The sequence below is a fragment of the Opisthorchis viverrini genome (genome assembly GCF_000715545.1).
Source record: "Opisthorchis viverrini unplaced genomic scaffold opera_v5_327, whole genome shotgun sequence".
NCBI classification, from domain to species: Eukaryota; Metazoa; Platyhelminthes; class Trematoda; order Opisthorchiida; family Opisthorchiidae; genus Opisthorchis; species Opisthorchis viverrini.
In genome coordinates, this window is record NW_008751989.1 from 395,002 (window position 1) to 416,568 (window position 21,567).

The 21,567-nt window shown below is 43.0% G+C and overlaps 3 protein-coding genes across 3 annotated transcripts in view; 2 read left to right on the forward strand and 1 right to left on the reverse strand.

Moving 5' to 3' along the window:
* Positions 1 to 17: 17 nt before the first annotated feature.
* Positions 18 to 260, forward strand: T265_10073 (hypothetical protein; the record flags this gene model as incomplete). Its single annotated transcript, XM_009176339.1, has 2 exons — positions 18 to 31; positions 62 to 260. The coding sequence occupies 2 exons, from the start codon at positions 18 to 20 to the stop codon at positions 258 to 260; spliced, it is 213 nt and encodes a 70-aa protein (XP_009174603.1).
* Positions 261 to 1,631: 1,371 nt separating this feature from the next.
* T265_10074 (hypothetical protein) overlaps positions 1,632 to 21,567 on the reverse strand; it is a gene marked incomplete at both ends in the record, with an annotated part of 78,510 nt that continues 58,574 nt past the window's right edge. The window contains 8 exons of the mRNA XM_009176340.1: positions 1,632 to 1,730; positions 1,763 to 1,913; positions 3,830 to 3,974; positions 4,215 to 4,797; positions 7,371 to 8,077; positions 15,611 to 16,149; positions 18,653 to 18,914; positions 19,865 to 20,009. Of these exons, the coding sequence (XP_009174604.1) occupies positions 1,632 to 1,730; positions 1,763 to 1,913; positions 3,830 to 3,974; positions 4,215 to 4,797; positions 7,371 to 8,077; positions 15,611 to 16,149; positions 18,653 to 18,914; positions 19,865 to 20,009 (2,631 nt within the window). The remainder of the gene's footprint in view (positions 1,731 to 1,762; positions 1,914 to 3,829; positions 3,975 to 4,214; positions 4,798 to 7,370; positions 8,078 to 15,610; positions 16,150 to 18,652; positions 18,915 to 19,864; positions 20,010 to 21,567) is intronic.
* The window catches only part of T265_15045 (hypothetical protein), a gene marked incomplete at both ends in the record, with an annotated part of 95,683 nt that continues 76,069 nt past the window's right edge, over positions 1,954 to 21,567 (forward strand). The window contains 2 exons of the mRNA XM_009176341.1: positions 1,954 to 1,971; positions 20,470 to 20,534. Coding sequence (XP_009174605.1) covers positions 1,954 to 1,971; positions 20,470 to 20,534 — 83 coding nt within the window. The remainder of the gene's footprint in view (positions 1,972 to 20,469; positions 20,535 to 21,567) is intronic.

The window sequence follows — 21,567 nt, forward strand, 5'->3', positions numbered from 1 at the left end:
TGGATTATTCTGCGATTATGCAGCTTTCAAAGTAAGTTCGGTAAATTCTTTTCAAAATCAGGTGTCCCGGTGCTATGCCAGGCGAAGCCTCAGGCCGTCGAGTTTGCGAAGGACCATATGTTGTTTGCAAACATCCGCGGCGAACTGTGATACTTAGCTCAAAAGTTGGCGATGCCGCTGAACAGTTTGATAAGTGCACCAACGCGAATAAAGCTTGGGGTGCGCAGGAACCTCCGTTCGAATATCTCCGACAATTCTGATGGCAGAAAGACTGGACCCAAATTCGTAAAACGCTCCCTAGCTATCAAATTTCCGACTGGGACAGATTACTTTCGTATCCGTTGGAATATCTCCGACAATTCTGATGGCAGAAGGATTGGACCCAAATTCGTAAAACGCTTCCTAGCTATGAAATTTCCGACTGGGACAGATTACTTTCGTCTTGATGAGCAGTGAACACTGTTTGTTGGTATGATTGTGTACTGGGATGTTAGATCTCCTGCTACCACTACTGGCGCAGTTTTTAAAAAAACCTGAGGAGTGTGTGTGTTTGTGAGTGTGAAAACCGGGGAGTTTGAGTCGACACCAAAACGGGAGTCTGAGAATCAGTCCTCTCTATATTTTATTACTGGTAACGCGCCAACGCTTCATGCGGTACTTTAAAAGCCTCCACGTTCAATGATTATGGTGGGTTTTATTTGTCATCTGCACTGAAAGTGCCAAAAACAGAAGTATTTCGGTGACTGTGGTGTCGCAGGGACCAGACTGCCATGTGATGTCGACGGAGAAGAACAAGATTCTGAGCAGCTCCAAAAAGTGAAAACCAGAAAAAGGAGTTCCGGTGGACGGAAACAGCAAAGTGCATTCGGTTTGGTCAGAATTCCTAGGGAAGTTCACCTTAATCACATAAACTAGGAAGCTAACAGACAAAATGGCATGGCATGGAAGGAGTTGAAATAAGCTGGCCGACCGTCGATTCAACGACCGGTCACTACGCACGCGTCTGTCGAACGTTCGATCTGCAAGGATTGTGCTTGATTGCACTGTATTCGTGTGAGTCGTCTAGAACTTTTTGGCCACGAAACATCGGGGGATAAAGAAAATTTACCAAATCTGTCTTGACTGTCTGAAAATACCAAAGAGTTACATTTGCAACAGTGCTGAGAGATTGGTGGAGGTGGGTAGCTAGATATCCTGTTTAAATACCATTTAAACATGCCACTAATCAGTCGCCCCTAATCGACCGGGAAAGTTTCCAAACTACTAGCCTGAATACCACGGGTTTGGAACTCTCTGGATTCTCGTGAACTACGCTTCTGATGATTCCAAATTCACCCCGGCTTTCCAGCATAGACTAGCTCCAGGTGAATACTCAATTGAAAATTTCCAAGACTCCTCACAGTACCAACACATCATACCAGCTATTAATAAGTACTTCGAGTATTTTCTAACTCCTGATGCTAACCAGCTGTCTATCCACATTATTTAGTTTTTTTACATGATTCGAAATTCATGGGCCATTGTTCGAACGTTCTTGTAACTGTACGATTTCCCCTGGTGTTTACCCTCCGGTCTTATTCCCACTGCACCAGGTGAAAGAGTTCAGTTAGTGGCAAAAACCGCAAATGGGACTACCCGGCCAATGGAACTTGGAAATAAGAGGCCAATAAATAAAGTGAGATCACTTCACCGTAAGCAACAAAAATGGCTTTAAAAATTCGTCCGTCAATCTGACAAGCTTTCAAAGCATTTCGGAACCTACCTGAATATCAGAAATGCTGCGTGCTTCACCGTGGTCGAAACGATGACTGAATCGACCGGGATCAAAGGTGTAAATGAATGGATACTTGCAAAATAGATTTCTTTGGGAAAAAGTGAACAGTAGGAACGCGAGTTTGCATTCACCGTCGAATCTGTAAAATGATTAAAAGTAATCGAGTGGAGAAAAGAACAATGAACACCGTGGATAATGTGAGTAGATCGTGATGATCCAGACAATAAATTCAAGAGTATAAAGCATTTCCGCCTGGACCGCCCTGCTCCACTGGGAAGATATCTTTGGGTGGAAAGTGCCACTGGTATTAGAGAGCAGAGATTAGTAAATAGTGTAGTAGTAGAGAGTAAACATTCATGATTACCTGCCCACTATTACTGGCGACTTTCAAGATATTTGACAACAATCCGAAGACGGAATGTCTGAACGCACACAGTCTGCCGCTAAAATTCCTGCGAGTTCTGCTTTTAACCGGCTAGCTTAGTGCCCAGTTCTCCTGGTTATGAAGACCAAGGCAGTGTACCACTAGAAAGGAAGAAAGCCCTTTTCTGCGGAGTCATCTATTAGATAACAGGAACCAAAAGGTTACAAGCTGTTGGGGGCGAAAGTAAACATCTCATCAGCACATATTATCCGAAGAGTCAAAACTCCTAAGCTTCTTTGAGAGCTTCTCATTAATTCCGTAGTAAAACTAACCTCCCGTCAAATATGTGGCCTTACCTGGACACTGCACAATATACTACTTGCATGCTTCACAAGTAATATACACCGTTACACCTCATTGATCAGCTGATTCATTAGATTAATCAGTGCTTGCTGGGCAGCACACATCAGTAGTTTTTGTTCATCTTTAACGGAGAGCACTTTCAACGACATTCATTTCCATTCATTTGAGGATATTTTATTGGCATTTCACAGCCCAGAATGCAATAGGTAAACAATCAATGATTGAGTGATTGAGAGATTGAGCGGAATCCCCTTTAAAATCCAATGTGTATAAATAAAAGTCCACTGCTTCTCAACACTCTGGGACTAAAGACTCAAGGAGGATATGAAAGCGAGGCGTTTCTTCACAATGCAGCCATAAAGCATGGAATCATGATTTCTCCGAGAAGACGACATCGGGTTCCTTGGACTACTGATTTATTCCAAAACAGAGGGCACCACACTCAAATTTAGGCATGTCGCTTACACAGACTTAATAATCCACTTTCCCCATCAAATTCTTGCGAACAGCGGAGCTGAGTTAGCTCGGTGCCAAATTAAAACGCTGTTTTCCTTTGATTTTGGTTGCATCTGTGGACCATAGTTTGAGGAGCACACAGCAGTCCGTGAAACATTTCTTACTTAGACCCGGCGAGATAGGATGAGGCAAAGTATGAAACTCCGTATTTCTGGAGTTCTCTAAGGTCAGCGGTGGATCATCTACGAGAGGACAAAGGTAAAAATTCATTGTTTCAGTGCAGGGAATGTGCTGTGTGACTCCTCTCATGGGATTTTATTTTGAAATCAATTTTTAGAACCTCTGAAATTGTGTTTCGAGAAGAGAAGCACCGCGTTTCTCTCGATTTGGAAGAGAAGGTGAAGACTTCTCGCTCATATGGGGCAAGCAAGCCGGGTTATTCGGACTTTTGTGATACCTTTACTGTATGAAGCAGTGAAGGCCTGTGTTCAAATGACAGCGGGTTCAGCAGACAGTTGTGCAGATTCGAAACAACAATGCCGCAACCGCACGAGAGATCAGATAGACGCCAGTCAATAAGAACGGAACCTAATCCATCTACTCATAAGACTCGACCGACACACCGGTCACATTGGAAAAATGGCTTCAGCCCAACAGGTACCTTCGACGCACTAATGTCATTAACTCGGTGGGCAACAAGATGTCTCCGTTCAACTCGTATCTAGCACAACGAACCCAGAAAACGGTGGACAACTGAGTGAAAGCGGGCATTTTAACTGTGTAACAAGGCCGCTTAGTGACAAGGAAAAATAGTGACAAACAGGATCACCTAACGATCTTCACACATTGTCGTTTCCATAACGTGCACAAACCTGTGAAGTAATGACTGACTCACTTGTATTTGGTTATGTATAGCGCCTAAAGTACGGTGAGTTGGCGCGAACTGTGCTGCTGCGCCATAGTAGGCTCCGTACGCGTTGGAGGAACTTCCCATGGTGGTGTTCGAATAGTCGGAACCTGAGGAACGACGGAGAATAACGGGCAATCAGATATTTGGAATAACCCAAGGTACCAAGTTTACTGAACCTGTTTATTAGGCAGCTGTGTACTAAATGAAACTAGGAGGGAGCCACCGAAAGTATAAACAAGTATACATTTGAACATCCGGTTGTGTCAGTGTGCCGGATCAAAAGCAATTTGCGGTCACTAAAAAGTCATAAACCTGTTCGGTAGGAAAGTAAACAGGGGTAAACCAACCTTGAAGAGTCTGGAAGTTTGTCAGTTGGTGGACAAGCATCTGGTCCGTAGAATTCATTCCCGGGCTGACGAATGTGTGTCTGTTTATTGGTGTTTGGCCTGTCGCCATCGTGGACTGTGGCAACCAACGGGTGTCATGATCTTTGACATCGTTAGACACCAGAGGTGCACCCGAGTCGGCGAATTCGTCGGCAGTCAGGGACGCCGATCCCTGGCTAGGACTCGGGGAGAAATGCTGAGGAGGTATAGGGGGTAGTGGGAGGCTAGGTGGAGGTGGAACCATTCCAGAAGAAACAAGCATATTCGCATCCTTCTGTCCGGAAATAAAATTTGTCTGACCAGATTCCAGTTGTCTACGGTCTGTATAATTTGAGTGAAATCGAGGTAGATCGTTTGTAAGCTTTTGATTGGTATTGGTAGCGGTCAGTCCTCTGATCGAACCTCCATTGCCAATCCTCGCATACGGTTGAGAGTCGCAATCGGATTCGGGTAGTGTTGTGTAAATAGCATTGTCCGGTACAAATGTTCGGTAGGGGTCAGTTTGTACAAGCTGACCTGGTGGGTAGCTTGTAAGACATCTTACCTGTTGTCATGTAGAAAAAAACAGATAATTTAACATGATCAAACAGACCGTTTTTAATCAACTCATAACATTTAAACAAGCTCAAGTTACTGAAAGAAGCGCACGCTTTCCACTGAAATTCAGCGCATAATTCATGATGTTATCTTCCAATGATATATGGATAAGTTTCCCTAATAACAACTCATCGCCCTAAAGATTGGAGCGAATCTGCTGTCAGTTATGGCAGTCAGCAATGATTAACCACCTCAAAGTGGCGTGTCACGATTAGCGTCATGAAATTATGATAGACAAGCCGTCAACGAGTGTTCCGTTATCAGCTGTTTCGTCGACATCATCATCATCATCACAAGCAGCAGACACACCGATGATGTTTGGTGAATCACCGGAACAACTATTCCGGCGACGAGCACATATTCTTAAGCAGCCCTAGGCGAAATTCCACAAGTTGGGGAACACAGCAACAGTTTCTGTCCTGGCAAATGATATCCCCAGACGGTAGAAAGAATAGCAGTTGGGCGGGACCCAGACACTTTGTGTCCACTAAGTGAAATTTAACTCGACTGATTGGAACTGAGCCTGGTGGCCAAAGTTACGCACTGTAACGTTCACCAGTATGATCATTTACTAGCTATAGGGTGTCATGAGTCCGTGCCAGATGCCAAGGTTCTGGAAGAAAATACGACACAAGAAGCCAAGAAGAGCTCCACTTGTTCCCCTGCAAAATGTTTTTCCATATGCTACGGTGGTATCTGAAAGGTGTACACCTTTCTAAAAAAACCAAGTGTACTTCCTTCCCCCCGGTCAAACTCTTCCCATGTCTGCTACTATTTACTGCCTTTACCTCATGGACTCGATATGCATTTGTAATCCCTTATGAACTTTAACCCTTGACTTGTCGAACCAATTAGGTCGGCTATCCTTTACGCCCGTTTTTTGACCAGTTGCGTTACCAGGTGTTGTACCCAGAAGTGTGTCGCAAACTAAGATCGATTTGCCATCTTTTCCGGGCTTCCTTTGGACTTGCGCTACTTCGTGCAGCAGTTAAGACGGAAACCCCATAATTTGAGGTTTGTACCCCTTTCGTCACGTATTTTATACATGTAGTACCGCATCTTTTGATAAACCTCAAGAATCCATAGTTTCTGGATTGTGATTTTGTGCGTCATTCAAGTGGGCTTTCTTGAATACGTTGAAGTATTCTACGCCAAGGTTGTTCGCAATGAAGAGATTCAAGTCAAGGAGGATTTATTATTTACACCAAACACTTAATTTGGCGGACGCTGTTGTGGTCAGAAGAGGAACTATTCCTCCACGTCGGTCGATCGATCTTTCCGTTTCAGGTAATTGCAGCCAGAGTGTTTGACAACTGGGGATTCCTGATCACATGATATACGTCCGTTTCCATATGAGTGCTATACTGAAATATCGTCCCAGATAGTCTAGGATCCTTGACCCAGCCCAAAGCACTGCGTTCGAATCTTTAGCGATTTCAAAAGTTTATTAATACTTTTTTCTCCAGTAATGATGCGAAGCTTACCAATTTGGTTTTCACGAGAGGCTGAATCTCTCAACTGAATCTGCAAATGAGTGTATTTCTCGAAAACATTCCAATTTGGGTTCAAGTAGAACATAAGGTTGATGGCAACTCGTGGAATGCACCTACCTGATGAGCCCCAAGAAGGGCGAAACAGGTCGTGGGCTGTCGAAGAGTTTTCGGCAACCTTGTGAGTAGTTTCCTTCATGCGAAGCTTACTTTTATAGCTAGCCATTGGTTGTCCGAAACAGGACAATTATTGTTCATAAGGGTACATTCACCATTTTACGAAAATTTCCACCCCATAGGTAGAAAAAATTTCACTCCGTTATATCAAATGTCCTGTACTGAAACTACTTTGTGACTGTTGGCTTTTTTTGGTAAGCACACTTGACGTACTCTAACTGAAGCCTCCAGTAAATTTGGACAACTGATCAGGTGGCTCGAAATCGAATGCTCAGCTGATTCTCATTTTTATTGAACATTCTTGCTTTTTAGGGGAAAATACTACTTGATTTAGCAGCGTTGCCTGTTTCTGAATAACCCTCATGGTACACCTGGCCTTCGATAAATACATTTATTTGCATATCAGTTTGGTTCTCTCGGAAGACTCAACTCAATCTCTGGTTTACGAATTGAACGTGTTTGATCACAGCCATCCCCAACATGCCTACGAACATTGATTGTCGCAACGTATGAGATCGTCTTTAATAGAGGGAAGTGTATAAGAAAAATTCGCATAAAAAATGACGGTATACGTTCACCTGTCACTATTGTGTGGACACTGCTCATCTTTGCATGACCCCTGAATATTTCTCAATCGAGGTGCTGGCTAACACCAGACATCGATTTCACCCTTGATGACTCGGCTCTAAAGCTAAGGAGTGCAAAGATTCCTTAAGATATTGTGAGGTCAGATCCGTCTCGTGGATGATCTGTGCTTCATAAATTCAAACTAACTCAAACAACGATAAGGCGAAAAGCGAGATGGTTACGTCGCTGAGTTCATGAACTAATTCGACTGCGAAACAACTCTTACTTGAGTGGTTGATAAGGGCAGAAAATGAATGATGTCACTGGGTTGTGCAAGACCATTGTTCATTGAAGTAGTTACTGGTGCCGAAGTGACCCGCGGGCCACTCGAAGAAAATGGATGAGGTATGTTCGGATCCAGATTGACTATGAGGCCAGAACCCACACCCGGGTTTGCCAGATTCCCATTGATGGGAAAATTGTTCCCTATGGTGTTGGAATACAACTGTAGTCCTGGTACAAAAGCGGGGCTGTTGGGAACGGGTTTGGTCGCGTCTTGTTGACAATGTATCGGGTGTTGGAATTTGGTCTGCATATCCATGAGTGCAGCGGTTTTTTGATTATCACTAGCAACGTTGTTGTGGTTGGATAAATTTGAAGCCAATAGCTGTGGATCGTTTAAACCATCGAATTGAGTAGATCCATTGGTGCGCTTCTTTCCACGATGAAACCGACCACCAAACGATGCACGTAGGTGTTTCTGTCTCCACAGCCCAAACAGACAAATCAGGCCGATGACAATTAATACTGCCAGGACTCCGCAAACGACTATCAGCGTTAATGTGGTTGGTTGTCCCTGAGAGAATGCAGTTTCGAGCAGTAAATTTGAGCGTGAAAGAGATGCTGTTGTTGTCGTAGTCCTTGCGATAGTGGTACTCACAATGGCAGGATGTGGGAGTGGTTTACTTTCCAAGATTTCTTCATTCACTTGCTCTGAAATAATGACAAGATTGAATGAGGTGTTATGCATTTGATAGATTAACTCTCTGGAAACTTGCACCTTGCTAAACATGTATAAATCTATATAGAAACCATGCTAGGCAAAGATGCTTCCTCTATTGTCCACATATATTTCATACCTGTCCGGAAGACTAAACTATCAGCTTCCCATGAGGGATTAGCAGACGAGCAAAAGGAATAAGGTGGACAAGCCACACTTTGCCTGTTTTTCTCTCGTTTTTCCCCAGTCAAAGGAAATTGTCTAGAAAACAGATTGGGTTGCCTAGAAAAACTGGGAGGGTTTCTGTTTTGAGGTGCGTCCATCTCATGGGAATCAAGGTGTGTGATCTGGCATAGAAATGAGATTTGCATTCAAAAATCCGGACAGAACGTGTATGGATTTAACTTGCAGCTGGAGTAGTATCTGTCTGTCTTGAGTTTGGGCAACTTATTGTTATATCTGCTGCTGACCCTGCTCCAGTGTCTGGTGCCGAAAAAAAGACTCACAGAATGGAACACAAAAGCTATACTTCGAACAAGCGAGCGAGTGCGTGCGAGTGCAAAAATTACAATGGCCTGCGCTATTTGAAAGGCGTTTTCTGACATTGATACAGGCTGTCTGATAGGCGTTTGGTGAACACTCATCAAAATCAATAGTGCTTCCATGACATGCGTGAATGCTGATTTCATTCGGCCATGCTTCTGTGGCGTACCTGAACACTCATCGGTTTTTGCTAGATTGATTGAATAATTGACTGGCCTGGATGCTTGCCGGTTTTCCTAGTGAGATTTTGGTGGGGTTTTAGGGTCTCAGTAGGTTGTGGGTGTTCCAGGGTTACTTTGGGGAATCTGACCTTCCTGATTGTTATTCTCGGAAAAAAATTAGGAATAACGGTTCTGAAACCAATCACTTCCCAAAACAGTCTGTAACATAGGCTGATTCTGCACAGCCAGGGTTATTTGGTTCGTTTACATTGGTCTACGATGTGTACGTATTATCATGCTGACTTATTCCGAAAATATATATGCTTGAACGTAACTCTCTCTAACTCGCGTACCGTGCGCCCATATCCAGTGGCGGATATCAGCTGCGTGAAAAACGAAACTGGTACGCATTCCCCTATGGCTAGGCTGAAAAAAGTTCGTAGCCCAAGTCGCCAACCAAAGAGGAGCAAAGTGCTTCCATTGAACAGGGAAAAGATTACTTCGACAACGAATGAATTATCGCATTTTGCGTTCCATTTCATAACAGAGAAATCGATCATGCATCACGATGTAGCTGTTCTGCTAAACACTGAACCCGATGGTTTCAAATTCTATCCCTCAGATTTAGACATGTTGTCAATAAAGTGAACCGGAATCTCTTACATTCAGAACAAAAAAATACGTATTCAGCTACTTTCCTCAACCTCAAGTTGTATGATCGATAGAAAATATTCGATTTTTACTTAAATGACACGTAATCCTTCGTGTTGTCTTAGACCGGATGCACTTGACGGTGGTCAAATGATTTGCGGAAGGAAAGCGCTTGCACCTGCATCAAGCGCTAGTGAAATAATTCTTAGGGGTAAAAGAGTGATGTATGTATATATGTATATAAAGTATGTATAGGTATGCAGGGAAGAGAAAAGAAAGGAAGGGAGTTTTTTTACTCTATGAGTAGATAACATCTGTATTCGAAAAGCCTTTTTCCCTAACCTGATTCCTAGGATAACTCAAATCCTACGGAATAACGTTTGTTTCTAGTCCAGCTTATGTGTGGATGTGATCGGAATACATTACATAAGTTGTTTTCAGTTTCTCCATATTCTGCTGGCTTACCCTATAAATGGAAAGGAAAAATTTGGCAAAACAGAAGAATATTCAGATCAAACCACACCGTTAATTTCAACTGCCATTTCCACATACAAGAACGTTCCATGAAGCATTCAACAAAAACATCCCAGCTAAAAAATTAAATTTGTTGCGTGACTAGGGTAATGGCTAACGAATGCATGAAGTCGCTCCATCAGGCTAATGTATGTGCTGAAAACAAAATATCTCGAAAAATGTGAAAGTCAGTTTGATCGAAGCTTCTCATTCCTGTGAGAGGGAGCATCCTATTTGTAGCGCGTCCTTCAAGCTCGCAACATCAACAATCGGAGAGTAATGGAGTAGGGAAATTTTATTTGTAGTGGTGTAAAACAGATAGTCATTTATTAATTTTCTGCTAACGATAGCCGCTAACTGTTATAAAAGAATGTAGATTTCTGTGCAGTAATAACTCCGGTTACGGACTTTTGTTGAGATTAGCCAGACAGCACGGAAATCATCCACATAGAGTAACCACATGGCAGGCGATGAGAACAATTTTGAATGCGTCGCTTCTAAAAAGCCCGAATCACCTGTCTACATAAGGCTGCTAGTTACTCTTGACCTACGGTGTGCGCACTTATGAAACTTTCAAACGGTGACCAAAGGAACAGTAGAGTACCAACCAAGCTAGGGTTTGCTTGAATTTCCTTTTAAGAGGTCGCTTCAATGACCCGCTAACCAGACACACGTCATGTTGTAGACATCACCACCCCTGCTGGCTGGCTTCAAATTTACAGTCATATCTCATGTTGTGAGCCGAACTGGCACAAAAACAGGCCTCCAGAGAGTGCATGTGTGACAATGAAACAGAAAACACAGCCGATAGTATTCGTCAGTCGTTTTTCGCTAGTTGTCTCCATTCCGGGGATTCTCATATATCTCGACGTGAATGCGCACACTGCCACACGGTGACCCACACCAGCTCTAGTTACCCAGAGTGTCTCCGACCGTGTGATGTAATAGTGGGTACAAAGTAAACAAAAATGGTAGAAATTCAATGCCGTAACTCTACTTATGCTGAAAGGACCGCTAAAAAATGACCTTATTATCGCCTCAGAAGAGACATAGACAAAGGGGATAAATGAATGAAGAACAAACAATGTTTTTATACATGCTAAGGGCCGTACAATCATGTTTTTCTCAGCTGCTAGGCAAAATCCGATTCACAGGAGACATTACACCACGAAATGCGCACATTTCTTTCACGTTTCGTTAGGTGTAGCCCCACTCTTGGGAATATATAGGGTTCACAGTTGTAATCATCGATTGTTGGCTCTTGAAACCTCCACCGTGATGTACATTTCAAAAAGCACTGTGGGGAATCAGTTTGAATACGCGCGTACACCTGCGACCACCACTTAGAGAATGGGAAATTAACACCTGAGTTTACTGTGGAAATGTTTTGTTAGGTCTTAAAAGACGGCTTTCAAAAACAACTTAATTTTTGGTCCAGGGAAGTTTTGTGGACGCTTCCCGGCGACCTGAGCGATCTAGGCATATCACGCTGAGTGTAAATGGCACACTTATTTATCGCTACTGACCACAACCCTATGTGTCCGCAGACCAGCCTGCCATACTGAAGGAGTTGGCATTCAGCCTGTGCTCCCCAAAGCGCCCAAAGGGTATCTATCCAAATGTCGGGGAATAAACCTGAAAAGATGGACTGATAGTTGTGTAGGTGAACGAGTGGTGAACATGAAGCATGGAAGCATCCTCTACTGAGGTGTGGGGCCTGCAGAATCGTTTGATAGCGGTGTATCCAAGCAGCAATAATGGATCTCCGTTGCTTGATTTGAAATCAATGAGTGTCAAAGTGGGCTTTACCGTCTCTCTAGTAGTTGCAACATTGCTGAATGAAAGGTAGAGGGACGGGATTTCGGCGGAACACCAGGTATGAGGAATATTCTGGCTAGTGTCCGGCTGCACATCGTTCCTGTAAGACGGGGTAGAATCACAGCAAGTCGATAGATATATCGACGTAGAGATCTGTCTTTAGTGGTAAATGGTGGCCAACCACGTGTACTATACTGTGAGAAGAACACATTTCAAAGGATATAAAAATTACCACACATTGATCGTGTTATCAGGTTCGTCCGAGGAGCTGGCAGTGCGGTGTGGCGTCTCTATTAAGGTTCAAAAAAGACATTTTACCACATGCTTACTTGTCCTATACCAGGAGGCTAAAAAGTTGAGGGCATCCGACTTAAATATCTCCCTCCCGGTTGGAGCAGGACAGTCGGTCATTCAGACTAAGCACTCGACTCTACACTCGATTTATGTCAACTGAGATTTGTTCAACTTAGTTGGAACGGTATAGATCTGCATATCAGGCTTACACTGAACAGCCCATCCATTCAAAACTCCAGTTGCACGGGACCTTCAAAAGTAGCAGAATCCACTTTCTGAGCCAAGTGCCTTCGATGTTCGAAGAAGAACCAGCAGGGTCGATATTTATGAGCATGTCCGACAACTTGCTTGCTTAAAATGGACTTTGAGCTAAATCATGACGAAACGGTAGCTAGAGTTAAGTTACAGCGCGTTGAGACCACAGCCACATGCCATGGATGCTTGTTGAGACAAACAGTAGGGCTTCGCCTACCCTTTCCTCATGTAGTTCGTTAGAACCTCTTAACACGTTACAAATAGGGCAGACATTATTTACTAGGGGTCGAAGAGATCTTACCTCGAAAGCGATCATCTTTTCAAACATGTGTCTAAGCCCAGTAAGCCGGCTAAAAATCCCGCAGCGCAGTCAGTTATTAGGCACTATTTGAGTCTATCTTAGATTCTTGACGTAGTACCAAAGAGTTGCAAGCTCCTGTTAGCGTATCCAGTGTAGAGATTTCATAGATCATTATCGTCACTGAACTTAAAAAGTGTTTTGTCGCGTTTTAGTGCAACTTGCCACAAACTACAGTACTTACTGTCATAGGCATGCTTGTTAATCTTTTAGAGGAGACAGCCAGGTCCCTTTAAATACTACTAACTCCGTCAAATACTCCTTAGTAATAGGCCGGCTCAGCCCATCTATTCGTGGGCAGAGTATCAGAATACAGATTAGTCAAATCAAATGTCATTTAGTTCTAAAGAGAGGAAACACTGTGTTTGCAATTTTTAGGGCTAGTGGGTTGATGCTAATAGTACGCTAAAAACTAGAAATCCACCCAACATACGTGACGACAGTAAATATGTCAAAGCGCTCATAAGGTATTCCGCAACCTTCAGTCTCAGATTTACCAGAAACTGTAAATAATAGGAGCAGTAAATGATTCCTCACTGGCCTTCCGTTTTATCGTGAGTGGTTCTAGATTCCCAAAGTTTTTTCGGAAATATCAGCCGTACGCGTGCGGCCCGGTACAATATTTGAGCCACTCTAGCCCAGATAGCCAACGTGCATCGTATTATACGGTTTATACCATTGGGTCAAATTACTCACTGTCATGGTATGCACCGTTATGCCAGCGTGACAACCGCCGGCTAACCAAAGGAATTACATCGATCGAAGGAGCTACCAAAAAGTCAAACTGATTGAAATCGAAAAGAAATATTTTAGGGGATACTGATAAATATTGTGAACTTTTTTTATTATGTGGAGCAGATAAGTGGTTGTCTGACCATGAGATATCATTTCTAATCGATCTTGCTGTTGAACCTTATCTACCAAAGTCTCTTTGTAGCTCCAGTAGGTAGCTACCAACGTCCACAGACAAGCAGAATCGGCATAAGTCTTTTACATGCACTTGTTTGGTCATACAACTTGGAGCTCGTTCAATATAATGGTGCACAGTAATAGATGAGAAGTTACCTAATGGATGTAGAACGTCATTCAAGCAGGGGCAAAGTGCCAAGTTATATTTATTCACCTGGTTTAAGGACACATTGTTTGGGCCTGCTGAAATCTGCTGGTTGACTCAGAGTGGTTCCTCGAAGCAAGATTTTAGTGTAAGTGGGCCAGATTACATTTGAATATGTGCCATGGATATGATTTCCACCTGAAAATGGCATTATTGCCCAGTTCTGGTGAGTCTTCATAAATGTATTATTGCAAAACCAACTGACATAATGAGCCCCAAATAAACCACCATTATTAACATCCATGGTGCCATGCGAATGGGTAAAATAAATGAGCGACCCTGATGCGTGCCCTTTTTGTCTGACCAGCTATTGGCTACTTCGCACAATCACCTGGCTATAGAGGAACAGTTAAATTGTTTGTCCGATTGATCAGCGATGTTCCCGTAGGATATGATATGAAAGAACTTGAAATCTGATGCAATTACGTCAACACGAGGGAACTCAAGGAGGAAGAAGGCGCTCATGCGACTGAGGTTTTCAGAACTTCAAGTCGACAACGGATGACTCAACGAAAAGGAGCACTTCGGAGAAAAATCAGTGTCAATACTGCGACGAATGCATTGGTGGTGATGATAGTGGTAGAAGTGTCGATGAGTATGACTATGATGATGTTTACCAGACTGTTGCCGTGACGTTCAAGCAGGTTATCTCAAACTTTACTTCACCACAATGTTTAGAATATTCTTGGCACAACAAAACTCCTCCAACCCATTTATGCAAGATTTGGGCAAACACACTAACCGACAAGAGCCGGTAATTGACACTCAACATTGATCTAGTGTGCTAATCTGAAGACATCTTACTGATAGGTTCTTCTTCCACCTTAAAACCTGATCAGTATACTTGGCCTGATAAAGCTTTCGTGTCAAAAGCGAAACGTTACCCAATTAAAAACGGCCGATTGTTTACCAAGCACTTAGGAAACGAGAACTCTACAGTTTCCCAAGCGGAACGGCGAAGGATGTGTTGGGAAAATGTTTTCATATCTGACACGAGTAATATACTGAAAACGTTTTCCACGAGACAATATAACGGATCACTTGAAACTTTGAAGAGGAACATTTATCACTTTACTTTACTACAAAAACGGAAGGCTTCCTGTAAAGATTGAGCCATCAAATCCCAGTCATACAACCAATAGGCACTAAAGCTGGAATCCTCGTTCGTCCTATTCCTCAGTGAAAGCCGATAAACTGCAGCTCATACGAGCACGCATTTTAAGGGTGAAAGCATCAAAGTTACTGACGCCAGGTTCTGATGTTAAAATGCTGTCCAACAAAACGCCCACGCACTTGCGGTGGAAGAGGTGCACATGCTGGGTGCGCATGATGATGATATACAGTGTGTATCCCTTTATAAGTGTCACGCGGTCATCACTTCAGCTTTCGTGTTCTGTCAGCTGAAAGTCTCCTGGTCATAAGTGTTCCAACAGCTCAATGAAAGCCGGTCTATTCGACAAAGACAACATCGTGCGCATCGGCAGACAGGGTCGAACGACTCCGATTCACTTTGGTTCTGGCGGAATACCCCACTCTCGGTATAATAGAAATCAATACTTACAAAATTACACAGTATTCGCAAACACTATCCCATGATATTTTTACGTGCAATCACTATCCCAACGTAAGTTTGCCGATAGAAATTCCCCTATAAAAGACTATCGATCAGTGGCCCATACAAAGGTCTCTAACTATCAAAAACTGCATAATATTTACAAAACCCGATATCCCAAGTTCTAAAATAGAGTCAACATGATAGGCAACTTCGAACCGAATATCAGTCAACTAGTATGGTACATAGTATTGAAAGAGTTCTTACGGTTTTCGAAGGCTACTTCTCCGACTATGATCCATTCCATCTCAAAGAACAATTTCAGTTCGACAAATCGACCTGTTAGAGTAGGATACATTCCAGCCGAGTTTGATTCCCGTTCGGTATCGGTTGCCATCCTCGGTTGAACAGAAAACAGATCCCTCACGTCGGGATTAGAGGAGACGGTCGTCAAAGATAAATTAATCCACCGAGAACTCCAGTTATGTCGGTCTTTTTCGGGATTGAAAATAAACATGGGTTGTGAATCGGAGAATTCTCCGGTCAAACTAATTTGCGCTGTAATATTTCTGGGTAAAGCAACGCCGTTTCGAAAATCGTTGGCCACAAACAAGCGAATTCGAGTGAAGTTGTAGACACTGTCGAAGCGAAACAAAATTCGCACATTCTGGGCTTCCGGTCCGCGATTGCCCTGATCTTTTGAAACTGCTGAGGAAGAAGTTGGTGGCATGTACCGCATTTGTCGTCTGATTCGACTGAATTGAGATGATCTCCTCCAGCCGACATATTTGAAACTCGAGAAAGGCCTGGAAGGAACACGTAACGAGGGATTACCTATGGGAACATTTCGTGCCAAACTGAGAAGTGTTTAAGTAATGGATGTGAGTATGTGAAAGCAAGACATTTGCAGCGAAACATGTTCCATCTGAAGAAAACTACTCACAAGGTTACTGAAAACTCTTCGACAGCCTACGACCGGTTTCGCCCTTCTTGGGGCTCATAAGGTAGGCGCAATCCCCGAGTTTCCGTCAACCTTACGTTCTACTTGAACCCAAATTGGACTGTTTTCGAGAAATACACTCATATGCAAATCAGTTTGGTTTTCACAAGAGACTAACCTGAATCTCTCGTTTATGGTATTCTATAACTGAATGTGCCGCACACAGGCCGCCTCATGATTCAGTTGGCACGATATTCAAGATATCGCAGTATATTTCCCATCTGACTTCAAAGAACTGATAGCGCCATCGCACACTCACCTAACCGCGCGAAAATTCACAATTTACAGTAAACGTTTTGCAAAAGCTCACCAACAACATTTAAGCTTATTGCAGAGAGTATACACGTATCCAGTTTATCGTTTTGTATTTTTGAAGCCTAATGAAAGCCCACATCGGAAAAATAAATTCAGGAGGAGCGGAGAATGAAACTGAGAACAGTGCCAAGTATTAATGGTCTTTGGTTTAAATTTCTTTACTTCATATCCAAATTAAACTATCAACATTTAATTCACGGCTTCTGTTCGCTTTTTTCACAGTCATACTTGGATTTTTCACGGTCCTAATGTTACATCAGCTGTTGGAACAGCTGACGTTGACTTCTATGCAATTTTAAATGTCAACTAAACTGAGAAACTTGCATTATAAATGTTCGCAAAACAATTGGTTGTATGGTTCGTTTCCATAAACTTTCTTTCCTCTCATCAGAGGCAATCAAGTTACGCGGTAAGACGACACGCTTCTTAATCCACACCGGATAAAATCTTACCCATCAGTCCCAAAGACTCACCTGTATTAGCTAACCTGAAAAGATAATCCACACCGAGACTAGAGATAATCAGCAGCGGTGAGTCTTATTCATTTCGGAGATTACAACATCTCATCCTAAGCTACTTACTATAGATGATCTACTGGGGGATTATGTGCCGAAAATAGCGGCGCATACCGATCGTAAATCAAAATTCGGGAGAGGACTGTATTCCTCTTTTCCCTCTGGTTGTTTTTTTTTCATTGAAACGCTGTGTGAAAAAAAACTAATAAGACGCATATCGAATCCAAGCAGTCCGCCCAGTCTTTATGATCAACAACAGACAACTATCGTAGAAAGAATAACAGTTACCTCACAGCGTGTGTGAGGACGCTATGGCATTTACGTGATATTTGGAGTGTGCCACTGGTTCTTGTTAAAGGCTTGTCAGATAGATATCAGACACAGCAACTTCATTGTTCTTATCAGTCAATAACCTCGCACGTTAATGTCATTGATTGAATGTTTATAAACCTCCCGCTGGAATCATCACTCATTCAAATGAATCAAATTAGAGAGGTCCCTTTTTGAGATTCAAGTAGTAAAAACACCACATGTAACCAGCTTTGATTGATTAACTCCCTCAGACAATAGCGATTTTTTATAACGTTTTAGGTTCATCCTATGGATCAACATTATTCTGGTTCAAAAACCAGTTCGGCACCAGATTGTACCATCATTTTCAGGGTCAGTCAGACAAAAACACATACAACCTCAAGGCCTCCCGATAAGCTTGTTTCACGTGAGGTAAACACGTCGCTTGACCTGTGAACGAGCAGCTGTTGACTATTCTTAGTAGTCACACACACACCACGGACACGGTGACATGTGTGATCTAGCATAGCCCTCCGAAATAGTTGATTTGTCAGAAACTTAGTCGGCAGTTTGTAGTTTTTGGCTTATGAGACTCTCCACACGTCAATTTATCGAGTGACCAGAAATGTAGTAACGCAAGTAAAGCATTGGTTTTCATTGAATGAACACGACAATTCAAAGGGGACTCGCATAACACCCGAATAAAAGTAAGCGGATCCAATGTGCTGCAAAACAACGCGACAAGAAGCGCCTTATGGAAGGCACGCTCCTGTCTGTATAAGATTCACACTGCCTATCATTCAAAAGAGACATGCCGTAAGATCACAATACCCATCCAGTCAAGTAGAATGACAGTGTATGACCAAATAAAACATGCTGAGAAGATAAATACCTATCAAACTGATTCACGTACTATAATGGGAAATCGTGAGCTCTTTTGCAGCAACCTCACCACCAGTCAGTCTCACTCTTTGTCTCACTAGCAGCTGAATTCCGCTCAGTCTAACTCACACAACAATAATAGACATAATCCCAAGTGACCTTCAGATAACCAGTTTTCTGAATACGTGATCTGAGTCTACCTGATCCTGTGGTGCGCACCCTTGTGGCGAATATCGATCGAGTGTAATAGAGCCCCTGTGCACAAGATTTGTCCCAGGCAGTCGGCGGAAATGAGCTCGAACCTACCCAACATTCGTCAGTGCTTCAATATCTTTGTCAGAAAGTTTGCCCAGGCCACCGCGTAAAACCAACGAGGATGGGATATTTTGTGGGTAGCCCGGACGGCCAAAGTCTGTCAGGGCATTGTGCAAACCGGTGGGTTGGAAATCATAGCTGTTATCTTGGAACCGTGTCTGACGTGTTAGCTTCCGAGATTCGTAGGCATAACTGGGCAGAATAGAGTCGGACAGTAGAGATCCCTGCGGAGACTGGTATTCGATGAGCCCATCTAAAGAAGATAATGGTTGGTCAGTGGTCACACATGATGTTATTGCACATCAAAAAACTGCTAGACACTGAACTATCCTGTTTGAAGTATTTCATGAGTAATCAAAAACTAATCGACCCATGTAAGCAGTGCATACTTCGGGATGCTAGTTCATATGGCGGTTAGGGATAAAAGATGAGTTTCTGCACCGCCAGCCTTGAGTATCCCTACCCTGGTTTTTGGTTAGCAATGTGACAGTATTTTATCCACTGGATGCCAAGTCTGGAACAGTTACACAAAGAGATAGGTGAGCCAGAAAGTACATGGAATTTTCTGTATAGAAAGTAGGTCCGGTAACATCATGAAGGTGGGACATATGAGTGTTTCAGTCCACCTGGAAACTGAACAGCTGCCTGGCGCCAGACTAACTCCAGCGGTATGATGACATCCATGGTACTATTCAGACGCATTTAAATTAAAACCTACGGCTTTTGTTGTATCAACCCCGTGCATCAGACAATACACGAGAAGAATTAGTAATTGGTGCGCGACGCACAAAATGGTCTTGTCTGCTATTGTGTTGCGTGGAATCCTGTGGAATTGAATGCCCCCAGGTGAAGGGCGGCTTTGGGAAGTTTCGGTGCCTTACTAATACAAGGTGGCCATGGGGGTTCACGAATATAGACCAAGGAAATGGAAACGTCAAAAGGTGACAAAATGAACACCGGGAAGCATGAAAGGATGTTAGCTTTATGGTAAGTTCGAATCCTGATCCTCAGTTATTACCATATGGGCAAATAGTCCTCCTGTGCATTTCAAATTTTCTCGTTAAGTGTAACTGACACAACCGTATTTCGAAAGGCGCTTTGACGTTACAAACCAGGATTGGTGTTTCTAACAAAAGTGTGTTTCACACCTGCTCCAATTAGAAATACAGAATTTCACGGTCAAGGGAACAAATTCCAACTTACTTGCACTACATCCGAGGATTTCCAACTTTAAACAAGTCTTGGTTGGTTCCAAACTGAACGGGTAAATTCTTATATATCGTGCAACAAATGAGGGTTCCATTGTATTGTAATTTTCTGTCATTGCATCCTGATTCCCGTTGAGGCGCTGTGGAGAAAATGTTCGTATGTCGAAATGTGTGAGTGGAGAGTGGGAAAGTTTAGAACAGTCGTACACGATAACACACCTGCAATGTGTAAACACGCCTCATCTAACCTACCAACAAATTTACTTCAGGAAAGATTGTACTAGACTGAAATGTCCATACGTATGTTAGCATTCATCGTGAGTAAAACCTCGGACGAACGAAAGCTACGCTCCCGTAACCAACGTGCGATAATCGACCGTTGACACATAAACTTTTGGTTAAGACCAGTGATTATCACTCTCGCAGTACGGACAAGTGGATCAAAATAAATAACTCGCAAGCTGCGATTGATGCCGCGCCAGAGAGCTAATCTCTCATCAAATAATTACTGGATAATAACAAATTACAACAGTCCAATTAAGGAAAAAATCTCGAATAAGAAAAATGTTGGTTTTATTTATTTTTTAGGTTGTCTTTTAGGCACAGTCCTTGTTTTGTTTAGACCCTAAAATGTCATCACGTGACGAACTGCACTCACTTTCAAAGTAACTTGGCGTTAATGCCAGAATGAACTAAATCTTCGGTTTACCGTAGTCTCTAATCGACGGTAGTGGACAAAGTCTCCTCATGCCTCATTTGCAAAACATTCGAGATTTAGAAGCGTTGTCCTTGGAGACAGCTCACAAGTTATATGGTTTCTGAAGAACATTCTTAACTTAGCCGAGTTCCTCTATAGCACTTGTGAATGGGTATATTCCACCCCTTACTTGTAATTCGGTATTTAGGCGGGACACATTGTTAGTAGAAAGTGGGTGACCGTGCCTGCTTGATGAGCCACAGGGAAGAAATCAATCGTGCCCAGTTTAAGGCCTTTCAGGAACCCTGGAAATAACTTGTGTCCAGAAAATATAGTCAAACATCTCGAATATCGTGCCAAATATTATGCGAGGCAAATTTTTTCCACAGAATTTAGCCGAATGATGAAAAACAATCACTCCATACACATAAGATACTTCAGTTCGTACGTAAAAGTTTGCATCTTGCGTACAAGAGAAAACAGATGATTTCCCGAGACGCCTCACTCTATGCTAGTGAGTTTTTTTGGGCACACGTTTGCACATGTCAGATTCTTAATGAAACTCAAAAATAAAACCTTGTCCAACTGAACAGTAAAACACACAAAGACAGCATAACTAGCCTCACGTTTTAACCGATTGGGGACATGCATAACACACGTACTCTCCACGGTCGAAGTGCTCCCTGGGCCTCCGCTCACAGACATCGAGTACGCAGACGACATAGCTCTTCTTGGATCTGAACCCGTGGCAATGCGAGCAACACTAAATAATCTAAATAATTCTGCCTCGCGGTTCGGCATGCGCTTCACACCTGCAAAGTGTAAAGTACTACTGCAAGACTGGGTGGGCTCGAACCTTAGCCTCATATTTGCGGATGAACCGATGTGGGAAATAGACAAATTTGTTTACCTGGGCAGCTGTATCAGTCCCGGTGGTCTCACGAAAGATGAAATTTCCATCCGGATTGGGAAGGCCAGAGCAGCTTTTGCGAACCTACATC